The 18106-nt window shown below is 43.0% G+C and overlaps 1 protein-coding gene across 2 annotated transcripts in view; it reads left to right on the forward strand.

The window, feature by feature from the left end:
• The window catches only part of STK38L (serine/threonine kinase 38 like), a 54399-nt gene that overhangs the window by 10531 nt on the left and 25762 nt on the right, over window positions 1-18106 (forward strand). Inside the window, exon 1 of one of the 2 annotated variants that reach the window (XM_075161230.1) lies at window positions 13173-13304. The exons of the other annotated variant lie outside the window; for it this stretch is intronic. Coding sequence (XP_075017331.1) covers window positions 13277-13304 — 28 coding nt within the window. The 5' untranslated portion in view covers window positions 13173-13276. Of the gene's footprint in view, window positions 1-13172; window positions 13305-18106 lie in introns of those variants that run through there. 2 annotated transcript variants of the gene reach the window in all.

Genomic DNA, 18106 nt, shown 5'->3' on the forward strand with positions numbered 1-18106 from the left:
CTGAAGCAGTCATGTTGTCTTTAAAGAATGCTGCCATACGGACCAAGAGGATAAAAGCTTCTGTATTCTTACTTAGGACATTAGAGAGCGATAGTGAATCTGCATCTGCCTGTGTGCAGTTGAAGAATACAGCTGCATGATGAGATTTTCTTCTGTCATTGTGGAATCTAAGTGCTTTCTCTCCCTCTCTTGCCTGCCAAGGCAAGGCTGGATTTTACCGCAAAGATGTTGGTTAAGTAAGGTCCACCCACCCCCTTCTCTTTGAATCGTAAAGTAAATCCTCTCCAGATATTGCAAACTAATAAACCACAGTAAGAGCAGTGCCGATTAAGCTCTCCATATTTGTCTTGGATGGAAGGCCAGACTTCTGTCTGGAATGTCTGAATCGGTGCTTTGGGTGCAGCTTCCTTCTATTCAAGGGTGGTGATCATCTTGTCAACAAAGCATCTGATTTACAAGATGAAGTCACTTACAGAAGTAGGCTCCCATAGTATATGTACATCTAGGGAGGGAAATAGGGGCTTTTTTGCTTGTGGTGTAACAAGCGCTGCACCTGCTTATGCTTTTCCCTCCTGTTTTCTCTTCCTTGGGTAGATCAGGAACCTAGTTTGTGCTTGACCGAGTGTGTAGGATTTTTAATGGAAATAAAATTTGGCTAACCCTACTTTGTACAAGGAAGCTGCACTGAATGCATTCTAATGGCTTTCCAGATTAATGGGATCCAAATTAATATTTGCCAATGACTAATATATGAATAAAATAAACACTTAAGAATTTCTTCGTAATTCTTGGCTTCCTTTGGTACCTCAGTCAATGCTGCTTCTAAGCAAGAAGATTCTTCTTGATACAAAGCTAAATCTATGGCCCATATTGAATTTGGTGGTATCATTCTCATCAACTTTGAGGGAAAAGGGACTGACAAAGGATAATCCAGCCTCTGTTGCGGATACCTAGGGCATTTTTTGAAGTGATAGGCAGAGAAAGAATATATGAATATACCAAGATCTTTTTATACGTGCTTTTTCAATATTGAAAGATCTTTGAGATACTGACCACATTTGACTCTGTGTACTTCACAGGCATCATTCAGTCAGTTTAGTAGCTGTTTACAAAGCACCAAAATTCAGAAGGCCTTAATCTTCTTTGAATGAAACACATTCTTTTCTCTCAACTTGGCGTCTCTAAATTTGCTGAGCAGCACCAATCCCCTAATATTAAGTGTGTTTATATTCAGTTACCTTGTGCCATCTGAATGCAACAAAGTTTAAATTAATTAATAGAATCGACTGATTTTTCAAAACTACTGCTCTGAATTGTATTTGTTACACGTATGGCTTTGCTTTCTGGCAAAGTTAATTCACTGGGATCTATATGATGCTTTCTGTGGGTGTGGGGATTTATTATGGGAAATGAAGATTGATGTTCGTGATCAAAGATTTTGATCCCATATTATCTGCATCCTCTTAAAATTACTCTGTATTCTTAAAGCAGAGTTTAAAATATTGTTACTTTTTCTTAGTTTTCTAAGTTTGTATTACTTGCTTCGTGCCGCTTTACTGGCAAGAGACAGGCAAATATTCCTAATGATGTGAGTCCTTGAAATTGAGCAGTTTATTCAAGGTGAGCCTATGTTTCTATGCTAAATTTTCTTAAAGAAAAATACTTTGGAGCTCTTAAACTTTTGTTGGCTCTGGAAACCAGAAGTGCAGCTAGCATGTGGGATGGGAATATTCCTGTTGGTTGCTCTCCTTTTGCATGGCTCTGGCATGTTGAAAGTCAGCAGGTCTGGGTTTTTCCTACTGAGAAAGAGTGGGGTTACATATATTACTTAAAGAAATACTTAGATTAGTTCATATTTTGTAAAAACACACTGGGATACTTTGACCAAAGATGCTAGGTAAAAGCAATTTGTGTTTTGAAGGAACGTGCTATTTTGAGGGAGGATAATTCATTTTCCCCAACTTATTCAGTCCTTGGCCTTTAGAATGATATCAACAAAGGAAGTGACTCTTACAGATGCTTTTGTGATGTGGTTCCTAGTTTATTGAGAGCTGGACTGAGATCCATTGACTCATTTCACGTAAGCCACCAAAGAGCTATTTCTAGTTATTGCCTAGACCAGGTCTTTGAGCTGAAAGATGCCATCTCTGACTGCCAGCCATGCTTCACAAGAAACTAACAAACTTGCATTACAAGTATTTCAACATTATAATTCAGCCTTTAAAGTTTTGGCACTTATTTGGCAAAGAATGTCTCCAAAGAGGTATTTTTAGCAAACGCTATATAGAGAGCTTCAGATCTTAATCTTTTTTCTTTACATGGAGAATATTTTTACTGTCTGTGAGGTGCCCAGAGTTAAAGGATGTAAAAATGACAAGATGCTCAAACCACAGTTAGATTCAAATTGTCTTAAGTTTGGTGGTAGCTGGTCTATCCACATTACAGACAGTTGCCTGGTCCTCCTCTGCTGGAGAGTCCAGCGCTCTGTGGTGCAGATGGGGATGGGGGTGGGATGCCACCTATTTTTTTTGCTTCATTTGGCCATTGGAACATATTTTAACTGTAAGTCACATCCATTTGGTGTAGGACTACTGTTCGATGAGGCTGGGTTTCTAAAAGTGCTTGAGAAGCCTGTTATAGACATGGCCAACAGTTACAGGCTTTTGAGATGATCAGGAGAAGCAAACTGCTAAATCCAAAGATTAATTCCAGGTACCCTCATCACAATGAGAATTGGCATTATATCAGCTGCCAGGCAAGATTCATCTACCTATCCTTGGGTGCTTAGAAGTTGCACATCCAGGACAGTTAGTCACCTTAACCGTCCTCTGTAGTCAGTGGAGATGAAAAAGCACTAGGAGGAGATGTTTGCTTCTACTTTGTGCGAGGGTGACTATTTTAGGACTCTGCCACTACAGCTGGTAGAACAGAGGTTAACACGTTTTTCAGGAGAAAAAGATGGGTACAAGCAAGGCACCGGTGGACTTCCAGTTGTGCAGCCTCAAATGCATGTATATGCTCTGATACTGCTGTGTGACTTCTGAGTAGTTTGGTATGGCAGTTGAAATTTCAACAACAATAAAATCCACTGGCTTCACCTTAGTAAAATATCCCTGCAGGTGCATGCAAAAACTTGTGAATTCAGACTCCTTTTGTTTTGCCAACAGCGTAGTCAGAATCCATTTGTTTTTCTCCAGAAGAGTGTGAAGAATGTGCTTCCTCAATAGCAGCTGCGAAAGCCCCAGAGCCTGGCATAAACAGCAGTGTAAGTAGGCAGAGCTCCTCTGCAGTTGTACCTCTGAAAAACCCTGGGTTCAGGTCAACTGAGCTTTTTTCTGTTTCCTGCTGTAATTCTAATTTTTCCCATAGTTCATTGTGCCACTTAGTGTTAAAAATAGGATTCCATAAAACATTTTTATGTTCCTTAAGTGCACACATTTTATTTTTCAAACGTGTGTCTGTATGAAGGCTTGCCAGAGAAACAGCTTGCCTTTCCCCAGTGCTGACCTGATCTGACTGTAATACTAAACTCAAGGTAAGAGTCAGGTCTAATGCAGCAATTCCGTGTCTCAGCTCTTCCTTCAGGTTTCTGGCAGCTTCTGCAAATTACACTTCGTGCTTCAGTTGCTGGTATGGTGCTGCATAGTTGACTTTTTTTTTAAATTATTTTTTATTTTGGCAGCTCTGATTAATTTTGTTGTGCCTCACTTTCCCCATTTCTAAAATCAGATTGAAATTGTTGCCATATTTTGAGAACTACATGTGGAGAGTGCTCTGAAGCCTATGTGTTATCTTGGTTATATTTCTACTAATAAAAGGATGGAGATGGAAGAAGTCTGCTCCCCAGGCTGCTGTAGACACTTGTTACAAGGCAGGGTTCTCTGGTCGAGTTCTTCCCTTGCTCTTACATCTTCAGAGTCCTCTCAGGATTGGGCCTGTGTTTGTTTACTTTGCTTCACAGTCAGCTGTGATACAATTGCTGACTTGCTTTACAAAGATGATGTGCTTTATGTTTCAGTTTTGCAAAGTACCTGGAGATCTCAATAGAAAATACTTTAAAAGGGCAAAACATAATTTGCTTGGAAGCTGGGAGGCAGGTACATCACATAGGGAAGCAGAATAAAGGTTGGAGTTCATTTGAAGATGAAGATGCTTTCTGGCATTATTAACATGAGGAATAACCCAAAGGAGAGGAAGGCAGCTTGGGGCTTGGTAACAACCCCAAGAGACCTTTGCAGCTTTGGGCATGCTGGGAAGGGGGAGGGCACACCTTCCCTCTGGGAGGCTACCAGCACAGCAGCTTCCCTGTGCTTTCAGGATTTGCTGAAATTTCCATAATTTATTTTATTACTGATTTATTTTCCAAGATTTTACTCAAGGGGATGCACAAAAAAATAGGCTAGCTTCCAGATCTTGCTTCCATCCCTGTGTTATCATCTTAGACCTGGGGAAAGTAATGAAATTTTTATTATGCAACTAGGCTAGGGAGGTAGGGCTCAATATCAATTGAGGCATGATCTGTGGAGTAAAAAGTTTTTGCACAGACCTTTTCTGACTGCCAGGGGTACTTCTAAAATAAGGGATTTCACTTGGTTTTCTTTCTGTAAATGAGTGCAAGTTGAAATGTATTTTAAGACTCAATTGAAGGAATAATTAATCATCTGAGGAATCACAAAGTAAACTGTTTTGATTCTGTACTAATACATTATTAGACTCTCTTCTCTTTATTTTTTTAGTGCTCTCTATATTTTCAGAAGTAGTGAAGAGAATATAGCAGAGCAGCTGCTTCCTAGTGATTCGTGAAATTGAGAAATATTCTCTCTTACCCTGTGTTACATCAATGTGACAAACCACATTCCTGATACTACGTGAGACTTTTACTGGGAAACTGGTGGAACTTTCCGAATGTTGTCAGTTTATCAGTACTTTAAAAGACAGCTGATTAATGTTATTTGCATATGAGCAACAGAATGTGTAAACATTGACTGGGGAGTCATTCAAATGAATACTTTCAGCTGAATTCACAACAGCAACATTTCACCAAGCTCAACTTGGAAATGTTATCACCAAACTTGGCCACTTGCAGTGTATTAATATTTAATTGTCCTTTCTATTGCCTTTTCCCATATATTTTCCTCAGATTTCTGAATCAGAATGAGACTTCAACCCTGTCCTTGGAACAGTGAAAAACATCTCAGTTGCTTATTTTGCCACACACCCTTCCAAATCCACGATATACAGATTAATGCCTCTTTTGCAGTCAACTGTAGTAGCTAAAGTAGCTAACTGGTTGTCCAGACTGATTGAATGGGCAGCCCAGAGAAGTGCAATGACAAAGAAGCGGCCACATGCCTCATAAGTTTTGGGGCCAGGTTAAATAATGAATTTTCAGAATGAGTTAATATGTAATTTTTTAATACTTCTTTAGCATCTTTTCTCTTAAGAGCCTAGGTTCTTTGTGCATATGAACTCATTAAGCCTCCTAACACGACCTGCTAGGTACAGGAATGATATGTTTGTTTTCCTGTAGGATAACTGAGGCACACCCTAAGTACGTTTTTTTCTTTCTTTCTTTTTTTCTGTAGCATTTTTGCACATGGGAAATAAAATAGAATCCACATCATCTGTTACTTAATGCAGTTTCCTGTGTTGTAGCCGCAAGAGCATCCTTCCTCTGTACACACATCATCTGCAATGAGAAAAAGAAAACTCAAAATATTCATGACTTCAATGCTTGCATCATTGGCAAATACCAGGAACTTAATGTGGTTTTATTTTGCAGAAAGATTTGTCCACCTCAAGTCATCATTAAAACGTTGTGTTAAGGATACCTTCACTGGTAGAGCGTTGAGAAGAATGAGAGGAGATGCATTAGGAATGAGTGAGAAATTAGAGTGGGTCTTAAGGTGGATGTTCCTGGTGTGTTACTGTAGATCAAGTACCAGGCTTTGCTCTAAGTCTTTGCTCTCAGCATTCTTTGGGTGAGCATAAAACTATTCAGATTCAAGCACAAATTATGTCTGTGTCTGCTGCATAGTGTGGACTTCTGTTCCATGTCAGCACTGCTGTTTGAGCTTGCTTGTCCACGTTGGGCTTTTTTCAACATACAGGAACCAAGCAGCGCTCCAGGAGGAGCACTTGGTATGGCTTCCGAAGCAAGCAGAAGCAGCACATAGTACAAACCCTTCCTGGTCTTTATAAACGACCCTAGCTATATTTACTAAGAGGGTGGCATATGATACACTATCTAGGGGATAGTTGTTCAGCTGTTTATCATGATCAGCCTCACCATAACCATTTTCATTAATATCAAATGAATTGTGTTCCCTAGTGTTGCAGCTAGAAGTAAAGGGGATGTGAGAAAGTAGTTATAGCCTCTCTTTTGAGAGCTTTGCAAAGCTGTCTTCTCCATCAGCCCATTTCCAAATGGAGCCAGCAAAAGTTGGCTGGTGACTCATTGGTGAGAGCATCTTTAACAGTTGTCATGGTTAGGCTCTGGGTGTTATGTTGTACCCAATCTGAATTACTGGCCACTGTGAGAAGGGACAGTCCTGTTCTCCCATTGCCACAAGCATATCCAAACCCCACTTGGATGTAGTCGAAATTTAGGTGCCTGTAAAAGGGACAGTGCTGTTCTCCCCCTTGTCCTCTGTGCCTATCCGTGTTTCATTACTCTTCTTTCACGGAATTTAGCAGTTGTGTAGTTGGAGGGTGAGACAAACCAACTTGCTGATTTTATGGAAGAATGGTCTCCTTTTTACAGGGGCGTGGGAGTGGTTAGTAGCTTAGGTTTGTCAGGCTGCTGAGTTCACCTAACTCGCCTGTGGCTGTGGCTGCGGCTGCATTATTGGGAAAACTGTAGGAGTGTGTGGCCAAGACTGGAGGGATCAGCAAAGTGAGAGGGAGGGATCTCTCCCCAAGAAGCAATTCATAGACCTGCATTGACACTCCTGGAAACAGAACTTGGCAGCAGTGTCTGCCCTTTCTGTGTAAGGGCCTTGTGCATGGGGCCCATCCCCATAAGGAAATGTTAATGTTAAATAATATTTCAAAAGTGGAAATGATCTCATTCTTCCTACGGCTTATTTGGGTTTTTCTCTGGTTACTATTTATGGGAAATAGCTGGTTGTATCCAACTTGTCAAGCAATTCAGATCACTGCCTGAAAGACTTCTTTATTTGCCACTCCAGCAGTCTCCATCTTTACACATTGTTTGCACTAAACTGGTATTTCCGTTCGAATTTCCTGCAGGTAACTCCACTTGTCTTCATCTCCACTTGACAGATAAAGAAATGGAGGCACAATGATACTAAGACACCTTACAGAGCAATAGAGACTTACACCTTGAAAAGGAACGGAGAGTGCCATTCTGCAGGAACACAAGTGTTGCTTTTTCTTCTACTTTCCTGTAAAGCCCATACCTTTGTATGAGGTGACCTGTGTTTCATGAAGAGTCCTCCTTACTGATGAATCTTTCTCCTTTTCTCAGTCAAGAGCGTGCTTAGCCCTCAGGATATGCTGCAAGACTGTTCTGAAGGCTTTCTTGGTGGGAAGGGTTTGCTCCTAGAGAGGTTGTCATCTTGTTCTCTTACTCTTGCCGTAATTGATTTCATTTTGAAAGTGTATGAAACTGGGCTCTTTAAGATTATTATTTTTTTAATGTGGAAATTTGTCAATTCTTGCATGTTTAAGTGTAGCATGGCAGCTGCATACAGCCTTAGTATCTTTTAGAAACTTAAGCAGATATTCTCTGTTCCTTTTCCCTCTCGCTTTCTCTTGCAGATAGATATAGCCAGAGCTTTTGTCCACATTCTGCTTTTGCCTCTTTTGTCCTTTAACTAGGAAACCAGATAATTGAATCAAATCTCTGAGATTAATTTAGAGGAAAGCACCACCCATTTTGAGAGAGCTTTCCCAGGCCAAGACTGGAGAATGACCTTCCACAGGGAACTAATGCCCATCACAAACCTCATCTTTCACCTATGTCAAATCTTTTATTTCCTTTTCCTTTTTGCCTTTCTCTTATCTTCCTAGAAGGGTGGGTATGTGATTGTGTAGGAGGGATCATGTGTATATACATATATCATGACAAAGCACTCCTCTGGTCACTCTAGTCCTAGAGGAGGTGAGCAGTTGGGACGCTAAGCAATAGGCTGCAGGAAGACTCTCAGATTTCATGAAGGCAAGGCTCTGTGAGTTTGCCACTGAAAGAGCTGTTTTTCACTATACCTAGACCTCTAAATCTCAGAAGGATAAGCCCCAGCTACCCACTTGCAGTGTATTTTTGTTCTCAAAGTGATATAAATGTTGAAATGCAAAACCACAGTTGTATTGACCGTTCTCCCCTAAAACGGTCTGATAATAAGGCAGAATGGTAATGTTTTTTCTTTTCCATTGTGCTTGTTATCACTGTAGGGATCAGATGTTGTCATCATGGTTCCTTCATGAAATAATATTTCTTTCTCCACTTTTGGTACCGATGGCCAGAGCTCCTGATGGTTTGGTGGTAAAAGTATGGCACAGCTCCATCCCCAATGTTCCAAACCTGCTTCCCAGCTTCACGCACTAGGAAGATGGTACCATGTATTCTTTTCTTACGTCAAGAGACTGCACACATCTTTTCATCTCTGTGTATCCTAAGCCTCATCAAGGTAGTCTGCTTTATGTGCCAACAGCTGTCTCCTTCTCCAAAAATCATAGTTAAAGAAATGAACTGTTGTAGTGGGATTTGAATGGGCAAACATCTGCTCTCCAGTATTGCATATATTAACAAGATGTACTACCTGCATTTGCAGCTTTTTAAGGCCAGAGGGATCTGTTGTGCTCATTAACCCTGACTACAGGCATTGCACAGGCCATAGCCAGTCATTGATGTTCTGCATCTCATTTAGCGGTCAGCTCCTTTGCTGGCACAGACTTATCATGTGTAATGACTATACTTAATTTGATTGATGTGATATAAAAAGAGCCTAGCAAGAGTCAGGGATTTGAACATGCATCGGTAAAAAGAAAAACAAACTTAGTGCCGCCTTCTCCTCCAGCATTCTCCAATGCAAAAGTCTGTCCTAGTTCCCAGAGGCAAAGCCCCCTTCTGGTCCTGCCTCCCTAGGCTCCTTAAAAAATAGAAGGGCTTTACAGCATCCCTAAAATTTGAGAGTAGAGTTTCTTGGATCAAAGCTGAAAATGTATTACAACTTCAAGGGAATTGTTTGAAGCTGCTCTTCTTATTCTTTACTTCTGTCCTAAGTTGTGTCTCTTGGCCATGAAAGAGCCAGATGTAGAGAAATCCACTGTGACTGAATTTTAGTTTTAGACAGTTGTACATGTTTTGGAGTGGGACATACCTTTCATTAGGCCTGAGTATAGTTTTATCCAGAAAACCAATAACTGAGGAGGAAGCAGATTTTTGGTCATTGACCTTGTTCTGTTCGTAATTATTTCATGATCCAAAACATTGCAGCAAAATATTTAGCATGGGCTTTTTTATGCCAGTTAACTTAACAGATCTTAAAACAATGTTTTCTTGAGTATGCCTGAATGCAAGTACCTGCTAAAAGCTGAGAAAATGCTTAAGTGCACAGGAATGCGATTACTTCAGTAGATAGAAGAGCTTCCTGTTTTTAGACACTTCTAAGAGGACAAAGATTTGCAGCACTGTGAAACTTGGGGAGAGCCAGGAGAGAGGAAAGATACAAGTAAGCTAAAGCAAGCTATGAAATGCCATTTCACTGCACAGCATTGGTAGCTTTTCAGTGAGCTACTGATTAGTCTTGTTGCCAATAAATTAAAATGCATCGGTTCAGATGCCGCAGTAAACCCTGGAAGAGAGGGATGGCTGCATGGGACTGCAAGTCTAGTTCCCTCATTGTGGCTTGTGCTTCGTTTGTCCTGAGCTGACCTGCCATTTGGAGCACTCCTTGGAAGACAGAAGAGTGTGTGGGTACACCAGCACCTCTATTCCCTTCCTGTTCCTAGCTCTAGCCCTCCGTCCTTGCTGATGGAGCAGAAGTACAACCCCTCTGTTTTCTCCTCTCTCTCTACATGAGGTTAATAGGGTGGATAGGGGAGTCCTATCTTGCAGCCACACACACATGCACAAGTAAAGCAATTTGAGTGGGTACTGCTAAAACACAAATGATTGGGTTATCTTAAAAAGCCCTTCTGTAAAGAAAATAAAATGAGTTATTTGAAAGGACTGAGCTCATGAAGATTTTGGTATGTCATTGCAAGTCATTCAACGTTGAGTGAGTGTTCTAAGTACAGTATGTCTCAAAATGTACTCTGAACTTCAGGACAGAGCTATTGATAGTACAGCATAAAGAATGTTATTGTATCGCCAAAGGTTGAGGCAAGTGGAGCCAAGATGGAAGTGACCTTATTAGTGGGTTTGTGTTTCTAAACTTTAGGTGACCAGTCTCCCGTTGTTAGTGAAAGCAAAGGTTATGCTGTTTGGATCAAAAGTTCCTTCGCTACTTGAAGTGGACAAAAGATTAACTCTAAAATGAAGAAACCAAAGTGCATAATTTTATATGGCTGTAGATATACATAGTTTATATATATATACACACCCATAAACATACATGTTTTTGTATATACATACATTTCACCCAGCCTGTATCTTTTCCCCTCAGGGAAATGAATTTGTGTTTGTCAGCCGTGCTTGCTGCTCGTTGAAAGTAGCAGAGAACTGAATCACAGCCCCTGTTCATGGGAGACTTCTGCTGCTCTGCTTCATTGAATAGCAGGAAATCCTGGAGTGCAGCACAACTCCAATATTCAGTTTTTATTCCATATTAGGAAATATTTCCTTATCATTACTGCGGGTGTGTTGGAATGATTTGTGAGATTAATTTCTGTGAGCCAAATTAAAAGACGAGGCCCAGTCGCTTATTCTGGCTTTTGGACAAACTCCATGGTAAGGAATGAAGAGGCTCAGCCTGGGGAGGGGTGGCCCTTTTAACCAACACAGGTGAAACCAGCCTCACCAAAACTGTTTTAAAAGAAATCGTTTTAGGCTGGTGTGGTTCCTCAATCTGGGTCATGCAGCTTCTTGTGCTGGCACAAAGCATCGAGCGGCAGTGGGAGAGAAACAAACAGATGGTTTGATGGAAAGTGGGACGGCTTCTTTCAGAAACAGTACTGGCTAATGCCAACTTACAGTGTGCATACAACTGTGGCCTTTGCTTGGGGGGGCTTGTTTTTCAGAGGGTTTTTTTGCCTAGTCTACTCAGAACCCCTCCTTTATGTTTCGGGGTATTTATAGGTTTAGGAGTCTACCCCAAGGTAGGAAAGTAACTTCCTTAGCTTTGAAAGCATCTCTTACTTGGATGCACTGGCTGAAAAGCTCTTCTGGAGTTTAGGGGGCATGTTGGAGCCAGCCGCTGACACCCCGAGTTGCTCTCTGGGCCTTGCAGCCCCCCGGGTTTCCCTGGTGTCATCGATCCCAGAAGCGCAGCAGCCGCTGAGGCTGCAGGATCCTTGCAGTGTTTACATCCCCAAGTCTTGCGTGTCTGTGAATGCCTCCTCAAGGTTTTCTCACGGTCGTGGAAGCAGGGCACTGGGAGCGTCCGCTCTTTTTGGTTTACAAGCTGGGGCTGGGCGAGCCATGGAGCGCTCTCAGCTTCTAGCTGTGACTATAACGGGCAACTCACCCAGACGCTCCATGGGGAAAGCAAGAATGACTTAAAATGGCTAAAACATTTGAACATCTTTTGCTTTTAAATAGCAAAGCCTGTTCCGACAGGGCTAATTTTACTCAGTTTCTTAGTGCTACTTTAAATAGAACAAATGTAATTCATTCTGTAACTTTAAAGTAGCAAAACTTACTAGAACATAATGCACATTGCGGAATGAATAACAAACTAAAGGAAATGAAGTATATAAATGAGGTAAATGAAATGCTAAACTGTCAGTGACAGCTTGTTGCAGTCTTGTTATTTCATTTTCCCTTCTCAGATGGGGACTGTTGTAAAAACGAGGGTGTCAGAAAGATCTGGTCTTTGCAATAACGTTGAAGAAGAAGAATCTGTGTGTGGAGTATCTGATTTGTTGTATTTGGCAGGGAATGTTGCTTCCTTCAGGTACCATATTAAATAAAATAGGGGCTTGCGAATGGTGATACTACTGAAAATGGGAATTATGTAGGAACATAATATTTATGTTTCTTTCTGAAACATACCCCAGAGCAGCGCTTGGCAAACATGCTGATGTGATAACTGTGAACTTCAGTAACAGCAGGAGCACAGCTAGCATCATCCAGATGCCAAGAATAGGAATATTAGGTCAAAACCTATTGAGCTTTTTTTTTAATTGACATAAGTGAACTTTGGACAAGGCTCCATTCTGAACACGGAAATCTTTATTTAGTAATAACACAAGTATTAAGATCAGGCTCCGAGAGTTGAAAAATATTGGCCCATAATTGATGTAGATTGGAGTAGCAGGGTTTTCTTATTTGCTTGCTGCTTGGAGACTTCAGGATCCAGTAGTGTTTTGTTCATTTCTGGAGGTTTCTCAAAAGCTTTGGAAGTGGGTTTAAAGTGGGTTATAGAAAAAGAAGGCAGGGAACCTCTCCAGGAGGAGGTTTGGTGTAAACAGTTGGATGGTGAAAATATGCACAGTGCAGTTGCCAAATTTGTGCTAGCAGAAACTGTAGCGCAGAAAGTAATTTTCCCTCTGGGCTGATACCACAATATGACCACTTTCTCCTTCTGTTTCATTATTGGAGCTATCAGCTGTTGTACAACATTTTTATCTTTGCTTTCTGTTTGCGTGTCAGCTCATACCATGTATAGTTGCATGTTTCAGAAGTTGCCCAGGGTGCCTGGGCGGGTGCTGCTCCAGCTGCTGCTCCTCCCCTCACTCTTGCTGGTATGTCACACCACCTCGTCCTGCTGAGCCTTTGGCTGCTTATTTCATTTATCTGTCTCTGCCCACAGCCTTTTGGTGTGAATCATGCTGTTATTTGTGTATGGTGGGTTGGTTTTTTTCATATATATATGTCTATATATATATAGAGAGATATCTCTATCTCCTGTTTCTCTTTAAGAGAATACAAACAATTTGGAGATAGCAGGGCGGGTGCTCATACTTGAAGCTGTGCTGTATCCATGCTGCTTTCCTAGATTTCCTTTTATTTTTTTTAAATACAATCCTTGTCACCGGTGGTTTTTAGTGCCCAGTTTTGCGAGTTCCTTTGCTGTGTTGTTTGTAAGGAGCCAAGCAGCATTACTAAGTCCGCTCTAGCTTCTCACCCAGAAGAGCTCCAGCACTACGCATGGTGGTGATAGCTGGTGTTTCTGAAGGTACTCGCTTTATTGAGCTGTAAGCGTTTACTTTGGAACAGGTCTGGCACAGAAAGCCTTTCTCTTTTACCTTTGAATTCTTGAAAAATGCCATTTGTATGCTTCATTTCAGGAGCAAGTTGAATGACAAAATCTGTCATGCTGAGAAAATGGGAACTTTGAAAGGCAGAAATATGTTTCAGTATCAGGCTTTCACTTAAGAGCCAAATTCCCTTGGAAGGTACATGGAAATTTTATAAACTTTTACCCTTTACCAAACCCTTTTTTACCCTTTACCTTTTATAAACTTTTACCCTTTTACCCAGTTTTACCCTTTTTACTGCAATAGTGAACTGCCTTCCTAATTGCTGGGCTTTAGGGGCATGCTTGGGTGTATAAATGAAAATTATTATCGGCCTTTCTGTGAAGTGACATAGCTGTTTTGTGAGGAAGGATTGGTGTTCCCTATCCTGCTCAACTCGTATGTAGCTTTACATTTTAAATATGAATCGGAGACCCAGCAGCATGACGTAAGCAGCATCGTTCTGTCACGCAGAAAAAAATGTGCTTTTCTCTCCAAGAGAATTGTATTTGGTGTTTGCTCCCTAACTTAAATATGCACTAAGTAATGAGTCCAGAGTACATTTATTCTAGGGCTGCTGCATAATTATACTACACACGTGGTTTCAAAAATAAGAATGATATTTCCATTGTGTGACTTAGCTCCAGATTAATTTGATAGTATAGATCCAGCCTTATTTGATAGTAAGAACAAGCTATATGATATGACACAGTTGTGCAGGAGACTTATCTGTAAAGAGATTGGCACCTTTAGACCCGCTCTTACGGAATTGAAGCCCAATCGTGATACCCACCACTGTCTAGCAAGCACAGACTTGCTCTTTTGCTGGCAATCTGTGTAACAGAAAGCAAGAGCTGATCAAATAGGTTACTGTAGTATCCTGAGAAATGTGAAACCCTCTAATCAGGAAGATAACTTAAAGATTGGTTTCAGTTTTCACTGCTTGAGGCATACTCTCACATATTTATATTCTCACTGAAGTGAGAAATCATTAAAAAAGTAAACGTGAAAGGTTGGAAGAATATGTTAGAAGAACCTGAAATGAACTTACCTGCTTTGAGGGGGGATGGGGTGTTTTTTGGTGTGTTGTTTTGTTTGGTGTTTTTTTTTCTTTTTCCTATCAAAGTATTTGAATCTTCACCATCATTACAGTTCAAATGTTTGGTGATGTGAAGTGTTATGATTATGCTCTCTACTCCACATCCCTGTCCTGTTGCTCCATTTTACAGGCTGGAAAGTATGCCATGGGGTAATAAAGCAAATTTCTTGAGATCTTGTAGCACATCTGTGTCGGGATCCTGTTTCATCCCTCGTTATCCTTTTCTCTTTAAAGTCTAGAGCTACCTCAATGTGTAGAAATAGGCTCTAAAATTACTGAGGGTGTCAAACCTCCATCCTTCCTTCCTGCCAAGCAACAGCTCTGTGCTCGCTCTCTTCTTCGCACATCCTGGATGTCCCGAGATGGAGCTGTGGAGGCTGGAGACGATGTGCAAGAGGCTTGGATTTTGTGTTCTCATCCCTTCCTGATTAGAAAATGATCCTGCAAGGTGCCAAGTGTTTCTTTCAGGGGGGAACAGTTCTCCAGGTTTGATTTCTTCCATCTCTCCTCTTCTGAGTTGTTGTAGCAGGTGGGATTGGATGCCTCAGTGATTTTGCTCTGATTAACCAGAGCCTCAATCCAGTAGTCTAATATGAAAACATTAATGATGGACTGTGGGAGCTGCTAAGAAGCATCCTGGAGAGGATGTGAGTTTTGAGTTGCCAGTTGTGTGGCAGAAGCTGGGTGTGGGGTTTTCAACAGTGGAAATGCTTTCAGGAAGATCAGTCAAGGGTTTGACTTAGAGCTGTTGTGATAGATGGGAGCACAGGCTGAAGTTGTAGTAAATACTGCTTGGCCTTTCTCTGCTTCCCAATCAAGAAAGATCTGGGATGCTTGGACCAGGCAGCATTTTTCTACTAGAAAGAGATGGTTGGTCAGGACAGACTTGCTCAAAGGAGACTTTTGAAAACTCCAGCTTGTTAGCATTGGGCCTGCTGTCCCCTTCCTGCTCCTGTATCCTGCTCTCTCTTGTCCTTCAGGAACATCCTTCATCTCCTCCCTGCTATGCTGCTGTCCCACCTGCCTCTTGGGGCAAGATGTCCCCTGGTCGCCCAACACCCGTAACTCCTTATCCTTCTCTCTCCTGTGCCCACACCGTAGATGCTTGCTGCTGAGCAAGGCAGGCATCAGGAGAAAGGCTCGCACTGTGAGTTCAGCCATCCGTCCAGGAGGCACAGGCTCGATTTCTGGGCCAAGCAGCACATATGGCGTCTCTGCTTCTGTCAGCTCTGAGAGGTTGTCCTGCGGGCTGCTCAGTGTCTCCTGTCGATTAGGTCGGTTTGATGTCTCTCTCATTCACAGCCGGTGATGTATCATTTTTTCCAAAGTAACAGGCCCTTCGGAAAGAAAGGTCTTCTGTCCTCGTTGTCCAGAGGAGTTTTGGCCAAGTACTGGTTTTGGCCGGTTAACATGACCTTCTTCATGGTCCAGGGAGCCTAATGCAAGGCTGGTGATGCAGCAGGAGTAGAATGGTTCCATTATGCAAATGGCATGAATTGGGATGAATTAGTAGTTTTTTGAGGGCATTTCCAAGAACTATGGGTGGCACCTTTTCAAAACATTCCTGTTAATGTGCTGAGGTCAGTAAAAGTAGTGTGCTGTCAATAAAAGGCCCCATTTTGAAGCTTCTTCCTTCCTGCCCCCATCCCCTCCAGCATCATTTGTTTATAAAGGTCATACTTAAGGATTTGACTTGGTTACTCCCAACTGAGTATTTTGTCTGGGATGTGGATTTGTGCTGGGTTTGGGGGTTTGTTAGTGGAAGCAGAGAGGCGGGAGGAAAAAGGATGAAGAGATTTTGTCGGCTGTGAGTCTATAACGATTTTGTCGGCTGTGAGTCTATAACGAGGTCTGTTATAGACCACCTGGCCAGGAAGAGGAGGCAGACGAAATATTCTACCAGAGGCTGGCAGAAGTCTCCCAGTCGCTAGCCCTTGTTCTCGTGGGGGACTTCAACTTTCCGGATGTCTGCTGGAAATACCACACGGCAGAGAGGAAACAGTCGAGGAGGTTCCTGGAGTGTGTGGAGGATAACTTCCTGACGCAGCTGGTAAGCGAGCCCACCAGGGGAGATGCCTCGCTTGACCTGCTGTTCACGAACAGAGAAGGGCTGGTGGGAGATGTGGTGGTCGGAGGTCGGCTTGGGCTTAGCGACCATGAAATGGTAGAATTCTCGATACTTGGTGAAGTAAAGAGGGGGGCCAGCAAAACCGCTACCATGGACTTCCGGCGGGCGGACTTTGGCCTGCTCAGGACACTGGTCGAGAGGATCCCTTGGGAGACAGTCCTGAAGGGCAAAGGGGTCCAGGAAGGCTGGACGTTCTTCAAGAAGGAAGTCTTAAAGGCGCAGGAGCGGGCTGTCCCCATGTGCCGCAAGAAGAACGGGCGGGGAAGGCGACCGGCCTGGCTGAACGGGGAGCTCTGGCTGGGACTCAGGGAAAAAAGGAGAGTTTATCACTTGTGGAGGAAGGGTCAGGCAACTCAGGAAGAGTACAGGGATCGCGTTAGGTCGTGCAGAGAGGAAATTAGAAAGGCAAAAGCCCAGCTAGAACTCCACCTGGCCACTGTCGTGAGAGACAACAAAAAATGCTTTTATAAGTATGTTAATGACAAAAGGAGAGCCAAGGAGAATCTCCATCCTCTATTGGATGCGGGGGGGAACGTTGCCACCAAGGACGAGGAAAAGGCTGAGGTACTCAACGCCTTCTTTGCCTCAGTCTTTAGTAGTCAGAATGGTTATCCTCAGGGTACTCAGCCCCCTGAGCTGGAAGACAGGGACGACAAGCAGGATAAACCCCCCATAATTCAAGAGGATGAAGTTCATGACCTGCTATGCCACCTGGATGTTCACAAGTCTATGGGGCCGGATGGGATCCACCCGAGGGTTCTGAGGGAGCTGGCGGAGGAGCTTGCCGAGCCGCTCTCCATCATTTACCAGCAGTCCTGGTTAACTGGGGAAGTCCCGGACGACTGGAGGCTCGCCAATGTGACGCCCATCTACAAGAAGGGCCGGAAGGAGGATCCGGGGAACTACAGGCCGGTCAGCCTGACCTCGGTGCCGGGGAAGATCATGGAGCGGTTGGTTTTGAGGGTGCTCACGAGCCATGTGCGGGACAACCAGGGGATCAGGCCCAGCCAGCACGGGTTCATGGAAGGCAGGTCCTGCTTGACCAACCTGATCTCCTTCTATGACCAGGTGACCCGCCTAGTGGATGAGGGAAAGGCAGTGGATGTGGTCTACTTGGACTTCAGTAAGGCCTTTGACACTGTCTCCCACAGCATTCTCCTAGAGAAGCTGGCGGCTCACGGCCTAGACAGGTACACTCTTCGCTGGGTAAAAAACTGGCTGGACGGCCGAGCCCAGAGAGTTGTGGTGAACGGAGTTAAATCCAGTTGGCGGCCGGTCACGAGCGGTGTTCCCCAGGGCTCAGTTTTGGGGCCGGTCCTGTTCAATATCTTCATCAATGATCTGGACGAGGGGATCGAGTGCTCCCTCAGTAAGTTTGCAGACGACACCAAGTTGGGCGGGAGTGTTGATCTGCTGGAGGGTAGGAAGGCTCTGCAGAGGGACCTGGACAGGCTGGATCGATGGGCCGAGGCCAACTGTATGAGATTCAACAAGGCCAAGTGCCGGGTCCTGCA

Source organism: Calonectris borealis, chromosome 1 (genome assembly GCF_964195595.1).
Source record: "Calonectris borealis chromosome 1, bCalBor7.hap1.2, whole genome shotgun sequence".
Classification (NCBI taxonomy): Eukaryota; Metazoa; Chordata; class Aves; order Procellariiformes; family Procellariidae; genus Calonectris; species Calonectris borealis.